The 27,570-nt window shown below is 43.2% G+C and overlaps 1 protein-coding gene across 1 annotated transcript in view; it reads left to right on the top strand.

The window, feature by feature from the left end:
- Nucleotides 1-26,342, top strand: part of LOC141141321 (supwaprin-a-like) — a 70,446-nt gene extending 44,104 nt beyond the window's left edge. Inside the window, exons 3-4 of the mRNA XM_073628995.1 lie at nt 7,548-7,685; nt 26,210-26,342. Coding sequence (XP_073485096.1) covers nt 7,548-7,685; nt 26,210-26,223 — 152 coding nt within the window. The 3' untranslated portion in view covers nt 26,224-26,342. The remainder of the gene's footprint in view (nt 1-7,547; nt 7,686-26,209) is intronic.
- The last annotated feature ends 1,228 nt before the right edge of the window (nt 26,343-27,570 follow it).

The raw sequence follows: 27,570 nt of genomic DNA, 5'->3' as shown, positions 1-27,570 counted from the left end.
TCCAAGTGCACTTTCAGTGCACTTTCAAGTGCACTTGCAGTGCAAAGTGGATTTACCTTTCGTAAATAACCCCCAATATCTTCTTCAGCGAACTATTATTCCATTTGGCCATTATATAGCCAAATTTTGAAGATGCACACAAATTGTGATTCAAACTCAGGATTTCCCTCCTGATCCCATGCCTAATGTCAACATGTGCTACCTCCCATCATGGGCAATCAATGGACGTGTTTTGGGGTGAAACCCCTTCCTCTCACCTACTTGAGTTGCGAGGAAGGGGTTGCACCCACAAAACGTGTACATTGATTTTCCGTGATGGCAGATAGCACATGTTGACACACCGTGTACATCTTCAAAATTTGGCTTTTAAAATACTTTAAAACTTGTTTTTAAAAGCAAAAATACATGATAAAACGGTACAATTTTTATGTGTTTTATATTCTGCCTAAAACATCAATGATGTTCTTCATTTTTTGTTGAACATCATTGATGTTTTCCTTTATATTTTAAAATCACAATTGCACCCTCCCATTATCTCCCCGATGAGGATCTGGGCACTTTCACTTGTGAAATGAGATTCTTCTTCCACAACATCCACATCACCTAAAATAAAAAAAAACACACCATGTATTATAAATATGCAGGCATCCATCTATTACCTGAAGCTGTGGTCTCAGACACTCACCTGTTGTGGTAACTATTTAACCCACTTCATAAACATCTCCTTCCTCCACATCTTCTGCTTGTGGTTTTGGGATTTCCCCTTCTTTAGTTGGTGGGGGTCCTCAGATGTCCCGAGTCTTTTCTCCCCTATGTGAATAAAAAAAAAGGTATACTTAGCACACAGATATTTGAGGGCAGAAATAGGAATATAAAACATTGCTTGGAAGTGTCGTACAATTGTCTGTTTTGGCAGAGTTCCAAGCTGAAGACATTTTTATTCCTTTCTAAAGCTGGAATACTTACCTTTTTGTTAAAGTTTCACACATGGAGACACCCCTAGTATCTGCTAGAGCACCCGTGTGAGACACCCTAAAAAGTTTGTTCTGGTGTCCCGCACTAATGCTCCTGCGTCCAGATGTGTAAACAGCTGCTGAGTGTCCTCTCCTTACATTGAATCAAGTTTCCATTTCATTCTAGTTACAAACCCATCTAGACAACAAACTTATTTTAATACAAATAGGCCTGAACATATGTATTTAACCTGTATCTGTCAAAAACATCTTATAAGTGGGCGAATGAATGATGCTTCCTACGACCGATTACTGTGCCCATGAACATGAAAGTTGCCATTTTTATTCTGTACAACAGTAAAGAAAAACACACGGAGCAGCATGCAAGTAATAATAATAATAGGAACACACAACAACTACTTACTTTTTTGAAGAACTCTCTTGATCTTTCTGTACTAATCCTGCTCCCTCAATTTCAGGTCAGACTAGCGTTTCCTCAATTGCTCCTTGGATCGTCGTAACCCAAAATTCCTCTGCAGACTTTTCACAACTTTGGTCATAATCTTGGCCTTTCTCACATTTGGGTTTTGGTAAGGTCCATACTTCCCATCATAGTCGGCCCTCTTCAAGATTTCCACTATCTCTACAAAGGCCATATTTGAGGCCTTAAAGCTCCTCCGGGATCGGGACATTCGTGGGTCCGGGCTTTCGTCATTGCTGCTGCTGTCTGCATGCACCTGCTGTGTCTCCACCATGTGCTCTCCCCAGTGCATCGAAAGACAAGGGGCGGGGAATACACTAGAAAGAACGTCAGGGGCGGGCGGAGTTTCACGCATGCGCAGTGTATTTAAAGCGTAACACGAGTGTGTCTTAGGTACGATCTGTGAGCAGAGGAAGGAGTAGCGGAAGCGACGATCATGATAACGAAGGTATAATTTTAAATTGGTGCATCAGTGGCCTATACTGCTTAGAGATTGAGGCCTATATTGGGTCAAGATTAGGAGAGTTTTGCCTGACATTAGGGTTTGTCTTGTGTTGTGTCTTGCAGAGAAAATGGATCCCTTGAATGATAGGGAATTTCTAGCAATATTCATTGATATGTTCAGGGAGCTGCCCTGTCTGTGGCAGGTGAACCACCTGTTTTTTTTAATAACCAAACAAAGAGGCGGGCAGCGCTGGAGAAACTGCAGACATCAAGTATTTAAAGTCCAAAATTGGTGGGCTGAGGAGTACTTATCTTAGGGAGTGCAAGAAGGATCCAGCAGGGCCGATCTTAGGGTCACCGTCGCCTGGGTTCAGAATAATTTCTGGCACCCCCACATGGGCGTGGTCATCTTACCAACTCCTCCCCTTTAGAAATGTTTCTATGGCAACGACTCAAACACAGAGATGCTCCCCTAAGAAGTCTTTGTTACCCTGGGATCAAAAAAAATACAGGAAGAGCGTACACTAATGAGACCTGGAGGGGAATCTCTCTGATGCACAGAGAGAGGGCTTCTGTTAGAGAGTCTGTTAGAAAGAGCCCCCAGACATAGTACAGGAGACGATCAGAGACTGCAGACATGATGCAAGAGACGGTCAGAGACTGCAGTCATGGTACAGGAGATGGTCAGAGACTGCAGACATAGTACAGGAGATGGTCAGAGACTGCAGACATGATACAAGAGATGATCAGAGACTGCAATCATTGTACAGTAGATGGTCAGAGACTGCAATCATTGTACAGGAGATGGTCAGAGACTGCAGACATGATGCAAGAGACAGTCAGAGACTGCAATCATAGTACAGGAGATGGTCAGAGACTGAAGTTATTATACAAGAGACGGTCAGAGACTGCAATCATGGTACAGGGTATGGTCAGAGACTGCAGACATACTACAGGAGACGGTCAGAGACTGCAGACATACTACAGGAGACAGTCAGAGACTGCAGACATACTACAGGAGACGGTCAGAGACTGCAGACATACTACAGGAGACGTCAGAGACTGCTGACATAACTACAGGAGACATCAGAGACTGCAGACATACTACAGGAGATGGTCAGAGACTGTAGACGTAGTACAGGAGACGGTCAGAGACTGCAGACATGGTACAGGAGATGGTCAGGGACTGCAGACATAGTACAGGAGATGGTCAGAGACTGCAGTTCCTATGGACGTTAGTAGATAATGGCTGATCAGCCCTCTCACCTGACCCAGTGATACAGCAAAGGTTCCTCTGATCAGGAGTCAGCTCACGCTGAATTGCCCATGGCGACTCCGCTGGGTAGCACCCAGATCTGTATTCCTGCAATGACTCCATTCCTTTCTCCGCCAGGGATGGCGCTAGGCTGTGTGGCTTTCCCTCTGGTGGCGCATTTCCCTGAAAGCTTTCCCAGGCTCCTGTCTCTCTCTCTCTCTCTCTCTCTCTCATTCAGCTGAGCATGCTGTGTGGGCTGCAGTTTCCATGTTACAGTGGGGCTGCCAGTCCTCGTTACTATATGTCTCACAATCCTCTTCTCTGCTCCTTTTTCTATTCTATTTCTTCTGTGGCTGATATGAAGGCAGGGGGAAGAAACATAGTGGGCAGCTGTGCTGGCAAGCCACTCACTAGTACAGCAACGCGCGCAAGAAGGAGAGGGAGAGGGAGGGGGAAAGAAGAGCCAGCAGCTGCATTGGTGTCACTAGGGTTGGGGTCACCCCACCTTCCACTAACTATAGTCCCCCTCAGTACAGACCCCCCTCCACTAAGTATAGACCACCCTCCGTCAGTGCAGAATCCGCACTAAGTATAAACCCCTCCCTCAGTACAGACCTTCTTCAGTACAGACCCCCCTCCATTGGTACAGAGCCCCCCAGGGCAAATCACCCCCCTCCATTAGTACAGACCCCCACAGGACAAACCACCCTCCATTAGTACAGACCCCCTCCATTAGTACAGGCCCCCCAGGACAAACCACCCTCCATTAGTAAAGACCCCCTCCATTAGTACAGACCCCCCAGGACAGACCCCCCTCCATTAGTACAGACCCCCCCATTAGTACAGACCCCCCAGGACAAACCCCTCTCCATTAGTACAGACCCCCCCTCCATTAGTACAGACCACCCAGGACAGACCTCTTCCTCCATTAGTATAGACCCCCCAGGACAAACTCCCCTCCATTAGTACAGACCCCCAGGACAGACCCTCCCATTAGTACAGACCCCCCCGCATTAGTACAGACCCCCCATTAATACAGACCCCCCTCCATTAGTACAGACCCCCCCTCCATTAGGACAGACCCCACCCTCCATTAGTACAGACCCCCCAGGACAGACCCCCCCTCCATTAGTACAGACCCCCCCATTAGTACAGATCCCCCTCCATTAGTACATTAGTACAGACCCCCCTCCATTAGTACAGACCCCCTCCATAAGTATAGACCCCCCAGGACAGACCCCCCTCCATTAGTATAGATCCCCCTTCATTAGTATAGACCCCCCAGGACAGACCCCCCTCCATTAGTACAGACCCCCTAGGCCAGAGCCCCCCTCCATTAGTACAGACCCCCCTCTATTAGTACAGACCCCCAGGACAGACCCCCCTCCATTAGTACAGACACTCCCAAGGACAGACCCCCCCATTAGTACAGACCCCCCCATTAGTACAGACCCCCCAGGACAGACCCCCTCCATTAGTACAGACCCCCAGGATGGACCCCCCCTTCATTAGTATAGATCCCCCAGGACAGACCCTCCCTCCATTAGTACAGATCCCCCAGGACAGACCCCCCCTCCATTAGGGTACATAAAAACATCACCCAGGCGGCAGCTGGAGAGGAGAGGACAGTGTGCAGCCATGCTGCCCGGATGGAGAGCAATTCACAGCAGGCAGGAGTGAGAGACACAGAGAGGAGGAGAACGTGTCAGGAACGGACCACCCCCCCGATGTCACTGCGTGGCTGGTCTCTCTCCACACAGAGACAATCCGCTCCACCTCCAATCTCATCTCTGGCTGGCTGCTCTCCTTCTCTGACAGGAGGAGGGAGGGGGAGAGCGTTGAGCAGGAAACACAGCAACACCTTTCTCCTCAGAACACCGGCGGAGAGCCGCCGCCGGACGCAACCAAGAGCAGGAGGAGGAGGGAAGGCAGCAGATGACATTTATGTACCCAGGCTGTGGTACTATGACAGACTGCATTGTCTGTCAAACCAGAGTGAACCCAGGCCAGCACTCTCCAGTTTTCCTTCAAGGCTTCCTCCCCCCAGATGAGGCTTCTGATGACCACCCTGGGCCTTCCAGGCAGCAACATATGGAGGAGCCCAGCTTGAGTCAGGTATAGCATTCTTAAAAATATTTCTGGTTGTCAAATTAATGATTTTAAATAGATGTTATTTGTGATCACTAATTTATGATTTCACAAAGTGTTTTACATATCAATAGACAGTAGTAGACAAAAATGATTGTGACAAGAATGAAAAATGCTGGGGTCAGAATGATAGTTGTTTCTATTAACATTCAATTTGCAATTCAATTTCCAACAGTCATGAGCTGAAAATTGTGTGTGATTGCTGAACAAAAAAAAATAAAACTATATCCCTTTTTTATACACAGGAAATCCTCAGCCAGGCAGTGGAAAGTGACAGCCAGGAGGTGGCCAGGCCCAGTAGCCTGCCTTAATCCCAGGTCCCTCCCCTCTGCATTTCAACAAAAAGTCCCAGGAAGAGGAGTAACCTGGAGGAGGCTGTAACTGGCCTATTTCGGAAGGCTACTCCGGCCCTCAGAACCCCCCCCCCCAATAATCAAGAGGAATATGCCTACATGGCAGCCTGCAAAATGCAGGAAATGGAGGAGAGCCAATGCCACTTAAGTGAGTATCTGATCTTACAAGCCCTAAATAAGGGGTTGAGGGGCGAACTCACAAACTAAAGCCCTGTTTGTGAGTTCAACCATGGTCCTCCTCCTCTTCCACCTCCACCTCCACCTCCTCCATTTCCTGCCAACTACAACACCAGAGCCACAGCCTGAAAGGAAGTCTGGAAGGAAGTGTGTAAGGAAGACAAGAAAGTGATGGCCTGGGTTCAGTCAGGTCTGACAAAAGATGCAGGCTGTGGTATGATCACAGTCTGGGGACATATATGTCATCTGCTGCTGTTCCTGATCTCTTGTAGTCCTGGACCAGATTGTGCTCACTACTATATGGACTCCTCAGGCCACCAATTTTAACTGTAAAATTATTGATGTCTGCCCTGGGGTACAAAGGCTTTGCAAATTTCAGCAGTTTCTCCAGCGTTGCCTTCCTCTTTACTTTGTTATGACCCCATAATAAATTGATTTTTTTTTCTGAAATACTTGCCTATGTTTTTTACTTCAAAAAAGGACAGTTTGTGAGTAGGCAAAGACATTTCAAAAATACAATGTCAAATTAACAAGGGACACCAACACCAACCTCCTTGAGATTAAAAAATACAAGATCATAATGGTGTTGTGGTAACTTGACACACAAAACGAGAAAAAATATTATGGAGATCACTATAAAAAAAATAGGAGATCTTGATAAAAAAAATATATAAACAAAAATTAGAAACATTATTATGGAGATCTGACAAAAAAAAATAATATTATTCGGGAGATCACAAGAAATAATAAAGAAATCAGTTTGTCAGAACTCTGTGAATATCAGCAGCAAAACAACTTCATTATTCTAGCATTATAAAGAAGAGGAGAATGCGCTGCATTAAAATATTTTAAAAATTGCAGTGTGACGAATGTGCTATCTCCATTACGAATGTTAGTCTAACCAGACCGAGCGCTTCCGTCTCGTAAATTATTCTGAGCATGCGTGGCACTTTGTGCGTCGGAATTGTCTACACACGATCATAATTTATGAGAATGGATTTTGTTCTAGATCTCAAATTTTGTGTGTCGGAAATTCCGATGGAAAAAGTCAGATGGAGCCTACACATGGTCGGAATTTCCAAAAACAAGCTCCGATTGCACATTTGCCGTCGGAAAGTCCGACCGTGTGTATGGGGCAATAGAGTAGGTCATCGAGGTTGGAGTTTCATTAGTTGAGGTGAGAGATAACAAGGGAGTGAAACCAAATATACTATAGGTATAATGGTCAGGTGTCCCCAAGCTTTGGGACATATAGCGTATACTGTGTTGAAGGAGCTTTTAGAGTGTGTGTTTTTGAATGTTAGCGCATCATGTTCAGGTGATTTTTTGGTTGTGTTCTGTCTCAAGGGAATAATGAAATTCTCTATACAATTGCATGAAGTGCTCAAATCTTGAATATGTTATACACAGTGGGGGTTATTTACTAAAGGCAAATTCACTTTGCACTGAAAGTGCACTTGGAAGTAAAGTCGCTGTAGATCCGAGAGGGACATGCAAGGAAAATAAAAAACAGCACTTTAGCTTGCACATGATTGGATGATAAAATCAGCAGAGCTTCCACTCGTTTCATATCTACCCCTTAGATTTAGAGCGACTGCACTTTCAAGTGCACTTTCAGTGCATTTTCAAGTGCACTTGCAGTGCAAAGTGGATTTGCCTTTCATAAATAACCCCTAATGTATTCCTATATAATTGGAGAAAAGCGCTGAACATTAAAACATTTCCTTTGTGTGCAGATAAAGAAGGAAAATGTAAATATAACATCTTTGCACCGTGCAGAATAGAACAAGGTCAGTGCGAAGAGGATGAATCCTGTCCAGGCAAGCAGAAGTGCTGCAATGTTCGATGTGCGATGAGATGTGTTGATCCTGAATGTAAGTGGTTCCAGATATTTTCTTTGTTTATACATCATGTTTAGTAATAAATATATATGAGCATAGCTAGCAGTTCATGCTGGAGACATTTCAGCAAAAATTGGGAGATTTAGTTGAAGTTTCACTCTATTGGAGAAATTAAAGTCATTTGGGAAGCTAGAAAGGGGGGCAGGGGGAATAGTTGTTTTTTAGGGTTTAATTAGCCTTAGCTAGCTCCTAAGATTATCCTGGACCTGTTCTTGAACAACAAAAATGCATGCTCATTAACTACCTACCGACCTGCCCGCAGTAATTTTAGTGGGGGCAGGATGGCATGCACAGGCATCGTCATGTACCTGTACATCAGCAGCTTCTTCCAGGTTGAGGGCTGGGGTTTTGTCAGCAGGTTTCAGACAATATATAGGAAAAAATAAGGGGTAGGTGGCATGGGTGTCCGCAGAACTTTTTCCAGGGGGTGGCATAATTTTAGGGTCACTCATACACCGCCCCTTTTCGACAATGTCATTATCACATTATCATGGTCAGAGACTGCAGACGTAGTACAGTCCCTAGGATAAGTAATGGATAATGGCCAACAGGCCCTTTTACCAGACCCAGCGAAACGACAGCAGCGATTCCTCCGGCTGGACGATCGGTCACTCACTCTGGGTTCCCCAGGGGCAACTCTGGTCAGTAGTGTAGCATGTCTGACTCAGTCTTTCTCTCTGGTGGTGCTGGGCAGCGTGGCTCCCTCTCTGTCTTCCGCCCAGCGCACTCCTCGTTCTTTGTCCTGTAACACTCTCTCCCTCACCTTTTTTCCAGGCTGCAGTCTCTCAATCTCTATCTTAATCGAGCTGTAGCTACTCCCTGTGGAAAATGGGGCCGCCAATCTTTGGGACTCCATGTCCCATGATGCTCTCCTAGTATCCTTTGATTGGCCCTCAGTTATGGCCAATAGGGAAGGAATGGAGCAGGCAGGAAGCTGGGTGGGGAACCTGGTCTCTTCTCCCTGACAGGAAAAAGGGGGGAAACCTCTGATAGCCCGCAGCTCACCTTTCTCCTGTCACAGCGCCGCCGAGTTCTCTGCTGGACTGAGCAGGGAAAAGAGCCCGAAGTCAGATTACACTGATGGGTGGGCTTGACAGCACCTTAATGGTGTCACCCCACTGGCAGGTGGCACCCGGGTGCGGGCTGGCCACACCCCGATAGCGATACAACTGTACTGAATTTAAGATCCAATCCCCGATTCCAGGGGGGGGGCACTTGACCCCCCTTGCCCCTACCTGCGGACACCCATGGTAGGTGGTGCTCCCTAAGGAGGGGTATCCCTATATAAATGTATAAACAAAAACACCTAAATGTGTGGTGCTGAAAACCATCCAAGTCCTAAAATATATGTGAAACAAAACTTGTATGTATGTGTGTATATAAATATATATATATATATATATATATATATATATATATATATATATATATATATATATATATATATATATATATAAATATAATCACAATACCATAACATTACATGGCATCGCATCAATACGTGATAATGAGAAAATGTGAGCAAATACCATTAAAGTGACGTTGTCAAAGGCGCCTTTGACAACATCGATGACGAAACGCGTAAGACAGAGCCATGCACTTAGGTCATACCGGTAGTGACAGGGAGCTTGAAGCGCAGCTGAGGCGCACGCCATACAGCCGGCTTTGCTCACAGCTCCTTAGTCTATGCTATCCACCATACGTTGTAGTGTGTGTTTTTTGGCTGCCCCTTATGGGGGGGAACGATTTGTTTTATATTAGTTTTTGATAAAGCCTTTTTAAACTACTACACTATGGGAGCCCTGTTTTTTCCTAATGAGGCTATGACCGCAAGAAGCCGGTGTACCACCTAATGCTTGAAGCTGGGCTGCATAGAGGACATATGTGGACACCCTGACTGGACCTAGGAAGCCCTTCATCTTGCCGTTATATGCCCATTACCCCTGCAGGGGTACCAGGAGCTGGTGAGTGGGGACCCTTGAGGGGGATCACGGAAGTCACCGGATATTGATTAAGCACAAGAGTCACGTATTTTGTATGCACATTTTGCCAATCTGGAGCTTCACTTCTATTTTTAGTTTATATTTTTTATGGCTGTTGCTCACATATATATTTGATGTAGAGTATTCCATATATATCTACTTTCACTGGAGTGGACACTTATCAGGTGGACTCATTATTATTATTATACGTTTTTTACATTTGCTGTTAACCAACGTATATGGTGTGTGTCAGCAGGGGATTATTTGGATGGCCACATTCTTTTCCTTCTGTTAACAGGATACTGGATATATATAGTCTTTATTATGTCACTTTAGTGGTATTTGCTCACATTTTCTCATTATCACGTATTGATGCAATGCCCTCTTGTTATGGTATTGTGAGATATATATATATATATATATATATATATATATATATAAGTTTTGTTTCACATATACATTATACATTTATATAGGGATACCCCTCCTTAGGGAGCGCCACCTACCCCTTATTTTTTCCTATATATATCTTTCTCACCCTCCTTATGGGAGGTGTGATTTAGGGGAGGCTGCATATGGTTTTTTTCCTAGGTGCGGAATTATAGTCCATTTTTTAGGTTTCAGCCAATGATTGATAACTGAGACCTGCTGATCGGCTGTGTCCAACCACAGCCCAGAGTAATTTTTTTGTCACAATTCTGACTGGTGACAGTGAAGATCATTGTAACATCAACATTTTCAACTAAATGGATTAACTATTCATGACACCTGTGATTACTAGTGATCTGTAATTGGCTAAAGCTAAACACATGGTACTGTGATTGGCTCATGTACCATGTGATAGCTTTTGGGCAAATCAAAGCAACAGCTTTGTTGACATTGTGATCATGTGATCACATAGCAATCACATGATCCCCTGGTTGCCAAAGGTGGCCGGGTACCGTGGTCCGCAATTCGCTGTGTCCAGTGGAGCACAGCGCCCTCCAAAACCCATACGGGCAAAATGATGTACATGTACTGCGGCTGGTCGGCTAGTGGATATTGTTGCTTTCAATTTTTTATATATATATTTTGTTCATTTTGTTGAGAAATAAATCTTAAATAACAATACAATATATAAGGAGCACAAAATCAAAGAACTCTTTGGAGTTGGAAAAAGTTTCTAAAAGGTAATTTTTCCCAAAATGATGAATTTGAAGCTAATTTTGACATGGTCATTTTACTGTAAAATCAGTAGAGTTTTAGAAAGCTTATTTTATTACTATGCTCTGAATAGACCAGATTAGCAGGAGATCACAGTACATGCACAGTTGAAATAAGAATCAACAAGTTCAAAGCTAGTGCTGGACTTTCTTAATGGAAAGCCTAGCATGGTCTGCAAACACAACATGATAGCACCATGAAAAGAATGCCTATTTGTTGAAAGATTTCAAATAAAGAACGAAAAAAAATTATATAAGACATCAGTTTATAAGCTTTCAACACAAAAATGACCGGTGACAGTTTGTCTTATTCTAGATTTCGGATGTAGTTTTACTGACACAGAGCGGGTAAGGTACCTCTTACAATTTCTCTGACACCAGCCCTGCTGTGTCCGGTTTGGCTATGTTAACTGTTTTTTTTTTTTTGTGTTATACCAAGGTGGCCAGTCAACTGCGGTAGGAGTGGGGGTAGTGCAGGATAGTTATGTAAAATGGAAATTTTTAATATATGAACCTGTATACATTTAACAAATGGGGTGTGCAGCACCCACAGCTCATATACATCTGTTATTCCATTTTATAGTTTAGGATAATTGGCCTAGTGGTGCAGGGATTATAAATCTGCTCCTAGTGGCCAAAGCTATGTAATATTTGAGCAGCATCTAAATAGTACTCCACCAGTAGGGATGAGCCGAACACCACCCTGTTCGGTTCGCACCAGAATATGCGAACAGGAAAAAAGTTTGTTCGAACACGCAAACACCATTAAAGTCTATGGGACAGGAACATGAATAATCAAAAGTGCTAATTTTAAAGGCTTATATGCAAGTTATTGTCATAAAAAGTGTTTGGGGACCTGGGTCCTGCCCCAGGGGACATGGATCAATGCAAAAAAAAGTTTTAAAAACGGACGTTTTTTCAGGAGCAGTGATTTTAATAATGCTTAAAGTCAAACAATAAAAGTGTAATATCCCTTTAAATTTCGTACCTGGGGGGTGTCTATAGTATGACTGTAAAGGGGCGCATGTTTCCTGTGTTTAGAACAGTCTGACAGCAAAATGACATTTTGAAGAAAAAAAAAAAACATTTAAAACTACCCGCAGCTATTGCATTGCCGACAATACACATAGAAGTTCATTGATAAAAATGGCATGGGAATTCCCCAAAGGGGAACCCCGAACCAAAATTTAAAAAAAAGACGTGGGAGTCCCCCTAAATTCCATACCAGGCCCTTCAGGTCTGGTATGGATATTAAGGGGAACCCCGGCCAAAATAAAAAAAAAAATGACGTGGGGTTCCCCCTAAATTCCATACCAGACCCTTATCCGAGCACGCAACCTGGCAGGCCGCAGGAAAAGAGGGGGGATGAGAGTGCACCCCCCCTCCTGAACCATACCAGGCCACATGCCCTCAACATTGGGAGGGTGCTTTGGGGTAGCCCCCCAAAACACCTTGTCCCCTTGTTGATGAGGACAAGGGCCTCATCCCCACAACCCTGGCCGGTGGTTTTGGGGGTCTGTGGGTGGGGGGCTTATCGGAATCTGGAAGCCCCCTTTAACAAGGGGACCCCCAGATCCCAGCCCCCCCCCGTGTGAAATGGTAAGGGGGTACTTACCCCTACCATTTCACTAAAAAACTGTCAAAAATGTTAAAAATGACAAGAGACAGTTTTTGACAATTCCTTTATTTAAATGCTTCTTCTTTCTTCTATCTTCCTTCATCTTCTGGTTCTTCTGGTTCGTCCTCCGGCGTTCTCGTCCAGCATCTCCTCCGCGGCGTCTTCTATCTTCTTCTCCTCGGGCCGCTCCGCACCCATGGCATGGGGGGAGGCTCCCGCTCTCCTCTTCTTCTTCTTCATCTTCTCTTCTTCCTTCTTCTCTTTTTCTCTTCATTTTCTTCTCCGGGCGGCTCCGCACCCATGCTGGCATGGAGGGAGGCTCCTGCTGTGTGACGGCGTCTCCTCGTCTGACAGTTCTTGAATAACCCGCCCCCCTCTGACGCATGGTGACTTGACGGGACTTCCCTGTGATGTCACGGGGAATGCCACAGGGAAGTCCCGTCATGTCCCATGCGTCAGAGGGGGGCGGGTTATTTAAGAACCATCAGACGAGGAGACGCCGTCACACAGCAGGAGCCTCCCTCCATGCCAGCATGGGTGCGGAGCGGCCCGGAGAAGAAAATGAAGAGAAGAAGAGAAAAAGAGAAGAAGGAAGAAGAGAAGATGAAGAAGAAGAAGATGAAGAGAAGAGCGGGAGTCTCCCCCCATGCCATGGGTGCGGAGCGGCCCGAGGAGAAGAAGATAGAAGACGCCGCGGAGGAGATGCTGGACGAGAATGCCGGAGGAAGAACCAGAAGATGAAGGAAGATAGAAGAAAGAAGAAGCATTTAAATAAAGGAATTGTCAAAAACTGTCCCTTGTCATTTTTAACATTTTTGACAGTTTTTTAGTGAAATGGTAGGGGTAAGTACCCCCTTACCATTTCACACAGGGGGGGGGGCCGGGATCTGGGGGTCCCCTTGTTAAAGGGGGCTTCCAGTTTCCAATAAGCCCCCTGCCCGCAGACCCCCACAACCACCGGCCAGGGTTGTGGGGATGAGGCCCTTGTCCTCATCAACATGGGGACAAGGTGTTTTGGGGGGCTACCCCAAAGCACCCTCCTAATGTTGAGGGCATGTGGCCAGGTATGGTTCAGGAGGGGGGGTGGCGCACTCTCGTCCCCCCCTCTTTTCCTGCGGCCTGCCAGGTTGCGTGCTCGGATAAGGGTCTGGTATGGAATTTAGGGGGACATCATTTTTTTTTTAAATTTTGGCCGGGGTTCCCCTTAATATCCACACCAGACCTGAAGGGCCTGGTATGGAATTTAGGGGGACTCCCACGTAATTTTTTTTTTTTTAATTTTGGTTCGGGGTTTCCCTGTGGGGAATTCCCATGCCGTTTTTATCAATGAACTTCTATGTGTATTGTCGGCAATGCAATAGCCGCGGGTAGTTTTAAATGTTTTTTTTTCCTTCTAAATGTCATTTTGCTGTCAGACTGTTCTAAACACGGGAAACATGCGCCCCTTTACAGGCATACTATAGACAACCCCCAGCTACAAAATTTAAAGGGATATTACACTTTTATTGTTTGACTTTAAGCATTATTAAAATCACTGCTCCTGAAAAAACTGCCGTTTTTAACCACTTCAGCCCCGGAAGGATTTACCCCCTTCCTGACCAGAGCACTTTTTACAATTTGGCACTGCGTCGCTTTAACTGCTAATTGCGCGGTCATGCAATGCTGTACCCAAACGAAATTTGCGTCCTTTTCTTCCCACAAATGGAGCTTTCTTTTGATGGTATTTGATCACCTCTGCCGTTTTTATTTTTTGCGCTATACACGGAAAAAGACCGAAAAGTTTGAAAAAAATTGATATTTTCTACTTTTTGTTCTAAAAAAAATCCAATAAACTCAATTTTAGTCATACATTTAGGCCAAAATGTATTCGGCCACATGTCTTTGGTAAAAAAAATGTCAATAAGTGTATATTTATTGGTTTGCGCAAAAGTTATAGCGCCTACAAACTAGGGTACATTTTCTGGAATTTACACAGCCTTTAATTTATGACTGCCTATGTCATTTCTTGAGGTGCTAAAATGGCAGGGCAGTACAAAGCCCCCACAAATGACCCCATTTTGGAAAGTAGACACCCCAAGGAAATTGCTGAGAGGCATGTTGAGCCCATTGAATATTAATTTTTTTTGTCCCAAGTGATTGAATAATGACAAAAAAAAAAAAAAAAAATTACAAAAAGTTGTCACTAAATGATATATTGCTCACACAGGCCATGGGCATATGTGGAATTGCACCCCAAAATACATTTAGCTGCTTCTCCTGAGTATGGGGATACCACATGTGTGGGACTTTTTGGGAGCCTAGCTGCGTACGGGGCCCCGAAAACCAATCACTGCCTTTAGGATTTCTAAGGGCGTACATTTTTGATTTTACTCCTCACTACCTATCACAGTTTTGAATGCCATAAAATGCCCAGATGGCATAAACCCCCCCAAATGACCCCATTTTGGAAAGTAGACACCCCAAGCTATTTGATTTGAGGCATGTTGAGTCCATGGAATGTTTTATATTTTGACACAAGTTGCGGGAAAGTGACAAATTTTTTTTTTTTTTTTTGCACAAAGTTGTCACTTAATTATATATTGCTCGCACAGGCCATGGGCATATGTGGAATTGCACCCAAAAATACATTTAGCTGCTTCTCCTGAGTATGGGGATACTACATGTGTGGGACTTTTTAGGAGCCTAGCCGCATACGGGGCCCCGAAAACCAATCACCGCCTTCAGGATTTCTAAGGGCGTGAATTTTTGATTTCACTCTTCACTGCCTATCACAGTTTCGGAGGCCATGGAATGCCCAGGTGGCACAAACCCCCCCAAATGACCCCATTTTGGAAAGTAGACACCCGAAGCTATTTGCTGAGAGGCATGGTGAGTATTTTGCAGCTCTCATTTGTTTTTGAAAATAAAGAAAGACAAGAAAAACATTTTTTTTTTCTTTTTTCAATTTTCAAAACTTTGTGACAAAAAGTGAGGTCTGCAAAATACTCACTATACCTCTCAGCAAATAGCTTGGGATTTCTACTTTCCAAAATGGGGTCATTTGGGGGGGGGGTTTGTGCCACCTGGGCATTCCATGGCCTCCGAAACTGTGATAGGCAGTGAAGAGTGAAATCAAAAATTTACGCCCTTAGAAAGCCTGAAGGCGGCGCTTGGTTTTCGGGGTCCCGTACGCGGCTAGGCTCCCAAAAAGTCCCACACATGTGGTATCCCCGTACTCAGGAGAAGCAGCAGAATGTATTTTGGGGTGTAATTTCACATATTCCCATGGCATATTTGAGCAATATATCATTTAGTGACAACTTTGTGCAAAAAAAAATAAAAAATTGTCTCTTTCCCGCAACTTGTGTCACAATATAAAATATTCCATGGACTCGACATGCCTCTCAGCAAATAGCTTGGGGTGTCTACTTTCCAAAATGGGGTCATTTGGGGGGGTTTTGAACTGTCCTGGCATTTTATGCACAACATTTAGAAGCTTATGTCACACATAACCCACTCTTCTAACCACTTGAATACAAAGCCCTTTCTGACACTTTTTGATTACATGAAAAAATTATTTTTTTTGCAAGAAAATTACTTTGAACCCCCACACATTATATATTTTTTTAAAGCAAATGCCCTACAGATTAAAATGGTGGGTGTTTCATTTTTTTTTCACACAGTATTTGCGCAGCGATTTTTCAAACGCATTTTTTGGGGAAAAAACACACTTTTTTAAATTTTAATGCACTAAAACACACTATATTGCCCAAATGTTTGATGAAATAAAAAAGATGATCTTAGGCCGAGTACATGGATACCAAACATGACATGCTTTAAAATTGCGCACAAACGTGCAGTGGCGACAAACTAAATACATTTTTAAAAGCCTTTAAAAGCCTTTACAGGTTACCACTTTAGATTTACAGAGGAGGTCTACTGCTAAAATTACTGCCCTCGATCTGACCTTCGCGGTGATACCTCACATGCATGGTGCAGTTGCTGTTTACATTTGACGCCAGACCGACACTTGCGTTCGCCATAGCGCGAGAGCAGGGGGGACAGGGGTGCTTTTTTTTTTTTTTTTTTTTTTTCTTTATTATTTTTTTGCTTTTTTATCTTATTTTTAAACTGTTCCTTTCATATTTTTTTTTTAAATCATTTTTATTGTTATCTCAGGGAATGTAAATATCCCCTATCATAGCAATAGGTGGTGACAGGTACTCTTTTTGAAAAAATTGGGGTCTATTAGACCCTAGATTTCTCCTCTGCCCTTAAAGCATCTGACCACACCAAGATCGGTGTGATAAAATGCTTTCCCAATTTCCCAATGGCGCTGTTTACATCCGGCAAAATCTAAGTCATAAAATGCTCGTAGCTTCCTGTTTCTTAGGCCATAGAGATGTTTGGAGCCACTCTGGTCTCTGATCAGCTCCATGGTCAGCTGGCTGAATCACCAGCTGCATTCTCAGGTTCCCTGTTGAGACAGGAGAGCCAGAGAAAAACACGGAAGACGGGGGGGGCATTCCCTCCCACTGCTTGTAAAAGCAGTCTAGAGGCTAATTAGCCGCTAGGATTGCTTTTACATGAAAGCCAACCGCTGGCTGAAAAGAATGATACCAAGATGATACCTAAACCTGCAGGTATCATTCTGGTATAACCACTCAAAGTCGTGAATGGCGTACCTGAAGACAAAAAAATGGTTAACAATAAAGCACAGTAAACGGTAAAGTATAAAAAATTGCAGACCTGAAAAACAAACATGATAAAACATAATAACAATAAAACATTGCAGAATAGAATACAGTAAAAAAGAGCAGAACAATAGAGAGAGAATAGAGAGAGAGAGAACAATAAAACGACAACTATTTTTTTTTATTTTATATTTTTGTATGTGTTTTTTTTTTTTTGTTTTTTTTTTTTTTACACTTTTTTTTGTAACTAACTTTTATAACTGTAACCGGTTCCAGGTTCGGGTCTCTCAAAATGTGATGGCATCTTGGGAAACCCTGTGAAAGTGTGTCTAGTCTGTGCAATGCTGTACCCTACGCTAATACTCAACTAGTGTATGGTAGCGTTCAAAACATTTACCAATGCAAAGACCAGGATTGTCAGGACAGGAGGGACAATAATAGCGGGTGTCACGTCTATATCCGCGCTTGCTGCAGACACAACATCTTTTTTGGGGGGGTTCGTTGGGTAGGGGTACTCAGGAGGACATAAAGAAAATGCCTCTCATGCAGCCGACTGCATTTGGTTGGGGATGTGAATGGGGGAAGTACGGGCGCTGCAGAAGTGGTGGATTCCCAATTAGGATTGGCGAATGCAGCAGGAAGGGCATTATGGGCACGACGGGCCTGTGTTTGTCTTTTTGGTGGCAGCGGGACACTACTTGTGCTTGCCACCTCACCAGCTTGAACTGCACTTATGGAACTCGCCACGTAACCAAGTGTTACTGCAGTGCTGGTTTGACTATGACCGGGGTGTACTAGGCCGCTGGTGCTTGCCAGTTCACCAAAACGCTACCAAAAAAACTGTTAGCGATCGCAGGGATCAGGCCTGACTCTGCGAATGCTGCAGTTATGCGTTTAGTGTTTTGTAAGTGACAGTGATCGATACTGCACTTGGGTGGGCTGGGCCCGGCTGGGCGGAGGGGCAAAACGCAGGTGCTAGCAGGTATCTGGGCTGATCCCACTAACACTGCATTTTTGGGAACCCTTAACTGCTGGGGACGCTAGTATAGATCTGATCGGATCAGGTATTGATCTGATCAGATACTATACCACTAAGGGAGGTGTACGGTGCGTGCGTGGGTGTTAGCGCGACTGGCGCTAACCTGACGCTGCCTGGGGCTTGCCAGTTCACCAAAACACTACCAAAAAAACTGTTAGCGATCGCAGGGATCAGGCCTGACTCTGCGAACGCTGCAGTTATGTGTTTAGTGTTTTGTAAGTGACAGTGATCGATCGATACTGCACTTGGGTGGGCTGGGCTGGGCGGAGGGGCAAAACGCAGGTGCTAGCAGGTATCTGGGCTGATCCCGCTAACACTGCGTTTTTGGGAACCCTAAACTGCTGGGGACGCTATTATAGATCTGATCGGATCAGATATTGATGCGTTCAGATACTATACCACTAAGGGAGGATACGGTGCGTGCGTGTGTGTTAGCGCGACCGTTGCTAACCTGACGCTGCCTGGGGCTGGTGCTTGCCAGTTCACCAAAACGCTACCAAAAAAACTGTTAGCGATCGCAGGGATCAGGCCTGACTCTGCGAATGCTGCAGTTATGCGTTTAGCGTTTTGTAAGTGACAGTGATCGATCAATACTGCACTTGGGTGGGCTGGGCCGGGCGGAGGGGCAAAACGCAGGTGCTAGCAGGTATCTGGGCTGATCCCGCTAACACTGCGTTTTTGGGAACCCTAAACTGCTGGGGACGCCAGTATAGATCTGATCGGATCAGATATTGATCCGATCAGATACTATACCACTAAGGGAGGCGTATGCTGCGTGCGTGGGTGTTAGCGGTACTGGCGCTAATCTGACGCTGCCTGGGGCGACGCATATCACCGCCGGGCGATCAGGGGGCTAAACCTTTATTCGGTAATAAACGGCGGGTGCCCTGACACTATGAAAAATAAACGAACTAACCAGCGTCACCCGTAATGGTTATACGGTGATCAGTGGTGAAAGGGTTAACTAGGGGGCAATCAAGGGGTTAAAACATTTATTAGGTAGTATATGGGGGTCCCTGTCGCTATAAAATGCTGACGGCGAACCTAAATATTTACGTTCCTAACTAGCGTCACCAGCGACACTAATACAGCGATCAGAAAAATGATCGCTTAGCGACACTGGTGACAGGGAGTGATCAAGGGGTTAAAACTTTATTAGGGGGGGTTAGGGGGGTACCCTAGACCTAAAGGGGGGTAACACTCACTGTCCTACCACAGTAACTGTCACTAACTGACACCCTGCAGTAATCAGAAAAAAAAAAAAATACTGCTTGGTGTCAGTGTTACAGGGAGGGGTGATTGGGGGGGGATCGGGGGGGCGATCGGGGGGTGTAAAGTATGCCTGGCATGTTCTACTGTGTGTGTGTGTTGGTGCACTTACATGTCTTCTCTCCTCTGCGCTAGAACGGAAACTGCCGAGCCGAGGAGAGATGACATCACATCCTCTGCCTGTGTGTACTATACACAGGCAGGGGATGTTCCTCATTGGCTGGGAGCGATCGCGAGGGGGGCCACGATCGGATGGTCTCCCCCTCGTCTCTCATCGCTCCTAGCCAAATGCCGACCGCCGCTGGCACCGGGTGGGGTCCGATCGGACCCCCCGCCCGCGGGAAGGCAATCACGTATGGGTACGTGATTTTGCCTGCCCGTGCCATTCTGCTCACGTATATATGCGTGAGGCGGTCGGCAAGTGGTTAAAACTTTTTTTTTGCATTGATCCATGTCCCCTGGGGCAGGATCCAGGTCCCCAAACACTTTTTATGACAATAACTTGCATATAAGCCTTTAAAATTAGCACTTTTGATTTCTCCCATAGACGTTTAAAGGGTGTTCCGTGGCATTCGAATTTGCCGGGAACACCCCAAATTGTTCGCTGTTCGGCGAACTTGCGAACAGCCAATGTTCGAGTCGAACATGAGTTCAACTCGAACTCGAAGCTCATCCCTATCCACCAGCATCATTATAACCCTTAGTTGAATTATTTTAATAGTGTTTGATTGGAGCAGCACTTTATAGATGGAACATGCACACCACCATGCTGTACTGCTCACTAATTGGGGAATGTGATATGCCCAGAAGATAAAATATGACCAGAAGATGGAAGACTCAACCACATAAGTGGTCCTTAATTTCAAACACCCATCTAGAAAAAGATAATGAGCTGCTAATTCCAAAAGCTTCATGAAGCATGGAGAGTCCTGCAATACTGAAAGCTTGTGACAATAAAAAGAAAAATGTGCAGCGCTAGATACAAACTGATGTCGAGAATGATAATTATTGACAATATTGAGAAAAATAAAATGATCAAAAAATCAAACACATGGGAATATTGTCAATGACATAATAAATAAAAATGTAACATACAATCAATGTAAAAGATATGAAAATATTGAAAAATACAATAATAAAATTCAATAAAAATCAATAAAAATGAGTGTCCATATGTGATGATGAGGGACCACATAAGATCATAATAAGTTCCAAAAGTGAGTGATCTAAAACAAATACGTGACAATCACTGGAATCTTGAGCAAACATCAGGGTGAGTAGTGAGTAACATAGAGAATCCACCAGAGATACCAGTCTCTTACCAGAAAGATTGGACTTATGGAGGTATACACCTGATAAGCCAATCAAGCTTGGAAGGTAACCAGGAAGGCACCAATTTGGTTCATATGGATGCAGCCTCTGGGTGGGCATTCCGAAGTGGTGGGTTCAGCTGGATGAACACAGATTACATGCAGAGGCAGGTCAGCCAAAACATGAGTAAAGAGGAAAAAAATGCAGCACATAGCGCGATTCCGTAACAAATATTTAATAAGGTTAAAAACATAAGAATAATGCCCCGTACACACGGTCGGATTTTCCGACGGAAAATGTGTGATAGGACCTTGTTGTCGGAAATTCCGACCATGTGTAGGCTCCATCACACATTTTCCATTGGATTTTCCGACACACAAAGTTTGAGAGCAAGCTATAAAATTTTCCGACAACAAAATCCGTTGTCGGAATTTCCGATCGTGTGTATGCAAATCCAACGCACAAAGTGCCACGCATGCTCAGAATAAATAAAGAGATGAAAGCTATTGGCTACTGCCCCATTTATAGTCCCAACGTACGTGTTTTACGTCACCGCGTTCAGAGCGATCGGATTTTCCGTCAAATTTGTGTGACGGCACTTTTTTTTAAATAAAACAACTTTTTATATCGATTCATGCCCTATGTGGAGATTTTCTTTCCCTCTCACGAATTGAATCCACATGGGGCGGAAGTCGTCTTCTCCAGTAGCCTGCCTCTTCTGAAAATTACCCCCCCATCTGCTGTGGATTTATACATTATTCTACAATCACGGTTGTCCTGGATGGAACCTACCAGCAGCGTCTTCCAGCACAGTACCCCTGGGATCGTTTGATCCCCAAAGCTTGCATGACACTCCACCGTATGGTGATTATGTCTATCTCCTCCGGTAAGAGTATCCACTTCTGCCACCTATATGTTGATCCGAATGCATGAGGGTTTCTTCCTGAATTGAAACCATCATCTGCACTCGTTATCTTGTTTAAAGTTTTTTTAAGAATACTACACTGCACATGCCAATGAATTTCTAAATCACTATGGACATTTTTTAGTTATCTGTGATTGCTTGCCTATTTTGTTCATTTTTAGTTTAAGAGCATCACCTACAATAACCACTATGTAATTGTATATAGGATGTGAGCATGTCATCCTGTCACGTATTGTATCTAGCGCTGCATCTATCTACCATTTATATACCTTTTTGCATGGTGCACCACACTGTTTGATGCTGGCAGCTATTTTCATTTTTTGTAATAGTGCAACTATTTGTGAGTTTTATATATGATTACCTGCCCTTGTGGAAAACAATACGTGGGACGCACTATTCGTGTATTTTCTGTAAGGGTAGGAGAACACATTTCAAGGATTAAGGGTGGTGATACCAAACATAATCTACCCAGACACTACAGAAAACATCACGGTCAAGACCCTAGAGGTTCCCAATTTGTCATTATTGACAAATATACTCCCCCGTGGAGAGGGGGCACCAAAACTAGGGGGTTTCCCTTTTGGAAACATACTGGATATACCAGCTCCAAACTTACTCCCCCTTTGGTCTCAATATAGAGTGGGACATTAATGCTTTTATTAACCAATGCTAACGTACTTCTATACTGATCATGTATCCTAGGTGCTTACCATTGTCTCTCTCACCCCCATTTTTATTCTTTTATTATATTTTTAAATATATTTCTAATTTTATCCTATCACACAATCATCTACATTTGTATATACATATGTACTTTTGTTTATACGTACTACTGTATAGGTTTACTATTGTAATACCAGTATACTGGCAACCATTGTGAGCACCAGCTCTGAATATTTACAATTATTTAATACATTTAATTTTTTCATTTTTCATATTGTGTATGGTATCTCTCCTTATGCCCTAGAGATAGCATTTGCTCACCTTTAAGATGCCACCGTTTTTATATTTGATAATAAATATAATTTTTTTTGCTTTTTTGCTTTTTGAATTTATGTCAGACATAACATTAATGCCCATTTTGTGTTATGTTTATCAGTTCTTCTTTAAATATGTCCTTAATACTGTTGCTAACATCCTTGTGCTTTCTATTGTACTGTTTGTTATTACATTTGGTCACTTCCTGTTCCGGCTTATCATAATGAGGCTTGGAACACAGGCGGCCACGCCATCTTGTCTCAATACCCAGAAGTAGTCTAGATAACAGCCTGGTTGTTCTTCTGGTTTCCAGAACGAGGCTTGAAACGCACGCGGCGGTGCCATCTTGCCCAAAACCGGAAGTAAACACAGATTAGCTGCATACGAACGCCAGAGCTGTTGCTCATTAGGGGGCTTCATTTATCTATATATAGACAGTGATTGTGGGCGACCCCGGATGATGCCTGTTTAGGCGAAATGCATCGGTTTTCCATGCTGGTCCACAGTTACTGTCTCTCTCTTAAGCGCTTGTTTTCTCATAGGCAAATGTAAGTGTAATTCTTATGTTTTTAACCTTATTAAATATCCGTTATGGAATCACGCTATGTGCCCCATTTTTCCTCTTAACTCATGATTTGGCTGACCTGCCTCTGTGTGTAATCTGTGTTCATCCTGCTGAACCCACCACTTCAGAACGCCCACCCAGGGGCTGCATCCATATGAACCAAATTGGTGCCTTCCTGGTTACCTTCCAAGCTTGATTGGCTTATCAGGTGTATACCTGCATAAGTCCAACCTTTCTGGTAAGAGACTGGTATCTCTGGTGGTGGATTCTCTATGTTACTCCCTACTCACCCTGATGTTTGCTCAAGATCCCAGTAATTGTCACGTATTTGTTTTGGATCACTCACTTTTGGAACTTATTATGATCTTATGTGGTCCCTCATCATCACATATGGACACTCATTTTTATTGATTTTTATTATTGTATTTTTCAATATTTTCATATCTTTTACATTGATTATATGTCACTTTAATTTTTATTTATTTTGTCATTGACAATATGCCCACTTGTTTGATTTTTTTTGATCATTTTTTTTCTCAATATTGTCGATAATTATCATTCTCGACATCAGTTTGTATATAGCGCTGCACATTTTTCTTCCTTTTTTATTGTCACATTTCACACTGCTGTGCTGAATGCTTTTTCACGTTTTTTGACAGCGCTGTATATTTTGTTTTATTAATACTGAGAGCTTAACACGGGTAAAAACTCAGGGGCAGGGCCTCTACAGAATAAACTACTGCTTGGGGGTGGGACTTTCCTGCTGGAGGTTGTTACTTAAAAGGAGCTCTGTAGACAGTAAAAAACAAAGAAGAGAGCAGCGCCATCTTAGTGCAGCGTGATAAAAACATTTTAATATAGGACAGACGATTTTAAACACACAAGATTGTAGAGATTACAGCGCATGTGAAATGGTATAGAAAGTTCATCCATTCCTGGGGGAAGGCGGTTGGCTCGCAGGTGGAGAGGCAGCTGATGTTCCCAGCTGCGCTGGTGGCTCCCAATGCTTTCTGGTTCTCAGATTCGGCTCAAGGGCGGCTGGACACATCACTTGCGGATGGTGAGAGAGTGGGGAGGAACCCATTGCTATAAAATCACTTTTCAAGGAAAGGGCTATCTGCTCAAGAAGCTGTGTACATAGTTACCTCTCCTGTCACCCATGCTGCTAAACACCGCTCTGATCCTAAGAAATGGTCCACAGAAGTTCTCTGGGAAACCAATACTTTTTGGGAGTGTTGATTTCCTGGGTCCCTTGAAGTCTTCTTGCTGATAGCACTACAGGAGATAGTGGAAAGTTGGAAGTCTGAAAGTGTACTATAGCTAAAGGCTTACTAAATGAAATGTCCTTTTAAGTAAGGAATAAAAGGAGGAAGGTCCCACCACAGATAAGTAGTTTCTTCTGTACAGTCCCTGCCCCTGAGCTTTACAAATATTTCCTTGTCAAAAGAAGTTTATTGAGTATACAATGTTATAAAGATACATAAAGTAAGTTTACAAGGATCTATAAAGTAAGCTCATTGTTTTACAGTAGGGTTTATATAGGTAAATATCATGAAATTTCAAATATTAAACATTGGGTTCACGTAAACCTAAATTAAAGATATATATCATTTCCTTAGTTACTTTTGTAGGTATTTAAATGATTTATACCTACTATACATATTGTTTACAAAGAGAGTGTATATAGGTCAAATAAATTCTGATAATGAGCTTTAATCGTAAGGTGGAGAAAAGGAAAGAGAAAGAAGAAAAAGGGTTGAAAGGTAGAGGCATGGTCCACAAGGTTGTCCCGCTCGTCAGTTTATTATTCTTTTTAGTTCTCTTTGAAGCCTTAGAATGGGTGTCTTTGTAAGTCATTTAATCTGTTACCATGGCAACAGGACAGAGTCATTGAAGTTTGACAGGAACTGTTGTTTTATCCAAGGGTGCCAAAGTTTTTCAAATTTTGGAATTTGATTTTGATCGATGGCTACCATCTTAGCATGGGACATTGTATTATTCATTCTGTGAATTGTTTCTGCTAGTACCAATGTAGGAGATTTCCATGCCTTGGCCACTGTTTGTTTTGCAGCCGTTATTAGTTGGATCATAAGTTTGAATTGAGAGAGTGTTAACCATTCCGGTTTTAGATTAAGTAAAGTTAAATATGGATCTGGTTGTATTATTTTTTTAAATATTTTAGATGCAATCACGAAGGCTTCCTTCCAGAAGGTTTGGATTACTGGGCACGTCCACCATATGTGTAAATATGTGCCTATTTCTGGGCATCCTCGAAAACAAAGAGCTGAGGTATTAGGTGAATATTTTGCCACTCTAGCGGGTACAAGGTACCAGCGAGTTAGGACTTTATAATTTGTCTCCAGTGCTAAGATGTTGGGTGAAGATGACTTAGATGTGAGCCATATGTTAGACCAGTCCGTGTCTTCTAAAGTTCGTCCCAGGTCCTCCTCCCACCTCTGAACGTAAGAGGGTCTATTAAGATTTGGTACTCCATATAATTGATTATAAAGTGATGAAATTGTACCTTTAGCAAATGGATCTTTTGTACAGATTGATTCAAAAATGGATAATTGGGATAATGGTGTATCCCCTTTAGGAATGGTGTATAGAAATTTTTGATTTGGAGATATCTAAATATCTCAGAGTTTGGTAGATCATATTTTTCTCTAAGCGATGGGAATGAAAGGAATGATTTAGATGCTATGAAGTCATTTAGTGTCTGAATGGCTTTACAAATATTTCATTACCTGCACATTAGAATGATTAAAATAAATACCATATGTTCTATAGATACTTTATAGCTGACAGAGTTTCAGATCTCCGCCATATTGAAAAATACACAAATCATCAATAATTTTCAGGCTTTATTACATTCACAATTGCTGATAACACTTCTGTTTTTTTGTCTGTTGATTATTGTATGTGATTCTTTTAGCCTTCGCAGAATGAGGCTACAGTGGAGTGTGACACATCACAAGACCATCGATGACAGACCAACACTATCATCCTGAGCCCTTGGTGTCCAGGTGGAATTCACAGTGCAGATGACCACATAGCTAATAAGAGTAATAAAATGTCATCCAGCATCATATCATGATATATGTGTGTTTTCTCTTTATTATCATCTCACTAAAAGGGTCAAACGTGTGTGAACTACGCATACGCAACTATGCAGAATCTGATGGTCAACCTCAAATTTTTGAGGAACTGTCAACCCAAATGGATATTTAACTTGGGGAGTCCAATGGTGTGATCTCAAGTTCCTGAATTTCTTCCAACACTCCCCTTGGGGCAAAGCCAGCAATTTAGAACAGGGATGGTGGGAACCCCTCATAATAAGAACAGCAGGTGTGAAGATCCAGGAACTCAGTACAGGATCAGATCCAGATACTGTGCGCAGGGTCAGTGGGAACTACTCAAAATGGACAGAGCAGGTGTACAGACCTGTGAACCTGGGCACAGGAATGGTAGGATCCCCTCATAATTTTCCAAAAAGGGGTCATTTGGGGGCTATTTGTACTGTCCTGGCATTTTAGGGCCTCAAAAAATGAGATGTCGTCAGTAGGAATGAGCTCAATGTTCGAGTCGAACGTAAGTTTGACTCAAACAATGGGAGTTTGCCTGTTCGTCAAACAGCGAACAATATGCAGTGTTCATTGCAAATTCGAAAGCTACTGGAGCACCATTAAAGTCTATGGGACACTAACATGAAAAATCAAAAGTGTTCATTTTAAAGCCTTATATGTAAGTTATTGTCATAAAAAGTTTTTTATGCTTAGTAAAACAATAAAAATTAAATATTTCTTTCAATATCGTACCTAAAACAGTACCACAGCAAAATGACATTTAGAACAGTACCACAGCAAAATTACATTTCTAAAGGAAAAATTGTCATTTAAAACTGATCGTGGCTGTAATGAATTGTTAAGTCTCAGCAATATAGATAAAACTCATTGAAAAAAAGAGCATGGGATCCCCCCCAAGTCCATTACCAGGCCCTTTGGGTCTGGTATGAATATTAAGGGGAACCCCAAAGTTATATGAATATTAAGGGGAACCCCAAAGTTATATAAGGACTATCAACGGCGCTGAAGCGTCATACATCGGGTGCCTCCCATGGAGGCGGATCAGTGGCGATTTTTTTTTTCTTTAGCGGTCCATCGGCAGAGCCATAGAAGAAGATGAATGGACTCCGTGGAACATTTTTATTTCGTTATTTTTTAATAAAGGACTTGTCCCTAGCTGTGTCTTGTTTTTTTTAACATTTTGACACTTTTTTTGTGAAATGGTAGGAGT

The sequence above is a fragment of the Aquarana catesbeiana genome, linkage group LG04 (assembly GCF_042186555.1).
Source record: "Aquarana catesbeiana isolate 2022-GZ linkage group LG04, ASM4218655v1, whole genome shotgun sequence".
Taxonomy (NCBI): domain Eukaryota; kingdom Metazoa; phylum Chordata; class Amphibia; order Anura; family Ranidae; genus Aquarana; species Aquarana catesbeiana.
Note: the sequence above shows the minus strand (reverse complement) of the source record. Positions and strands in the feature narration are given on the sequence as shown.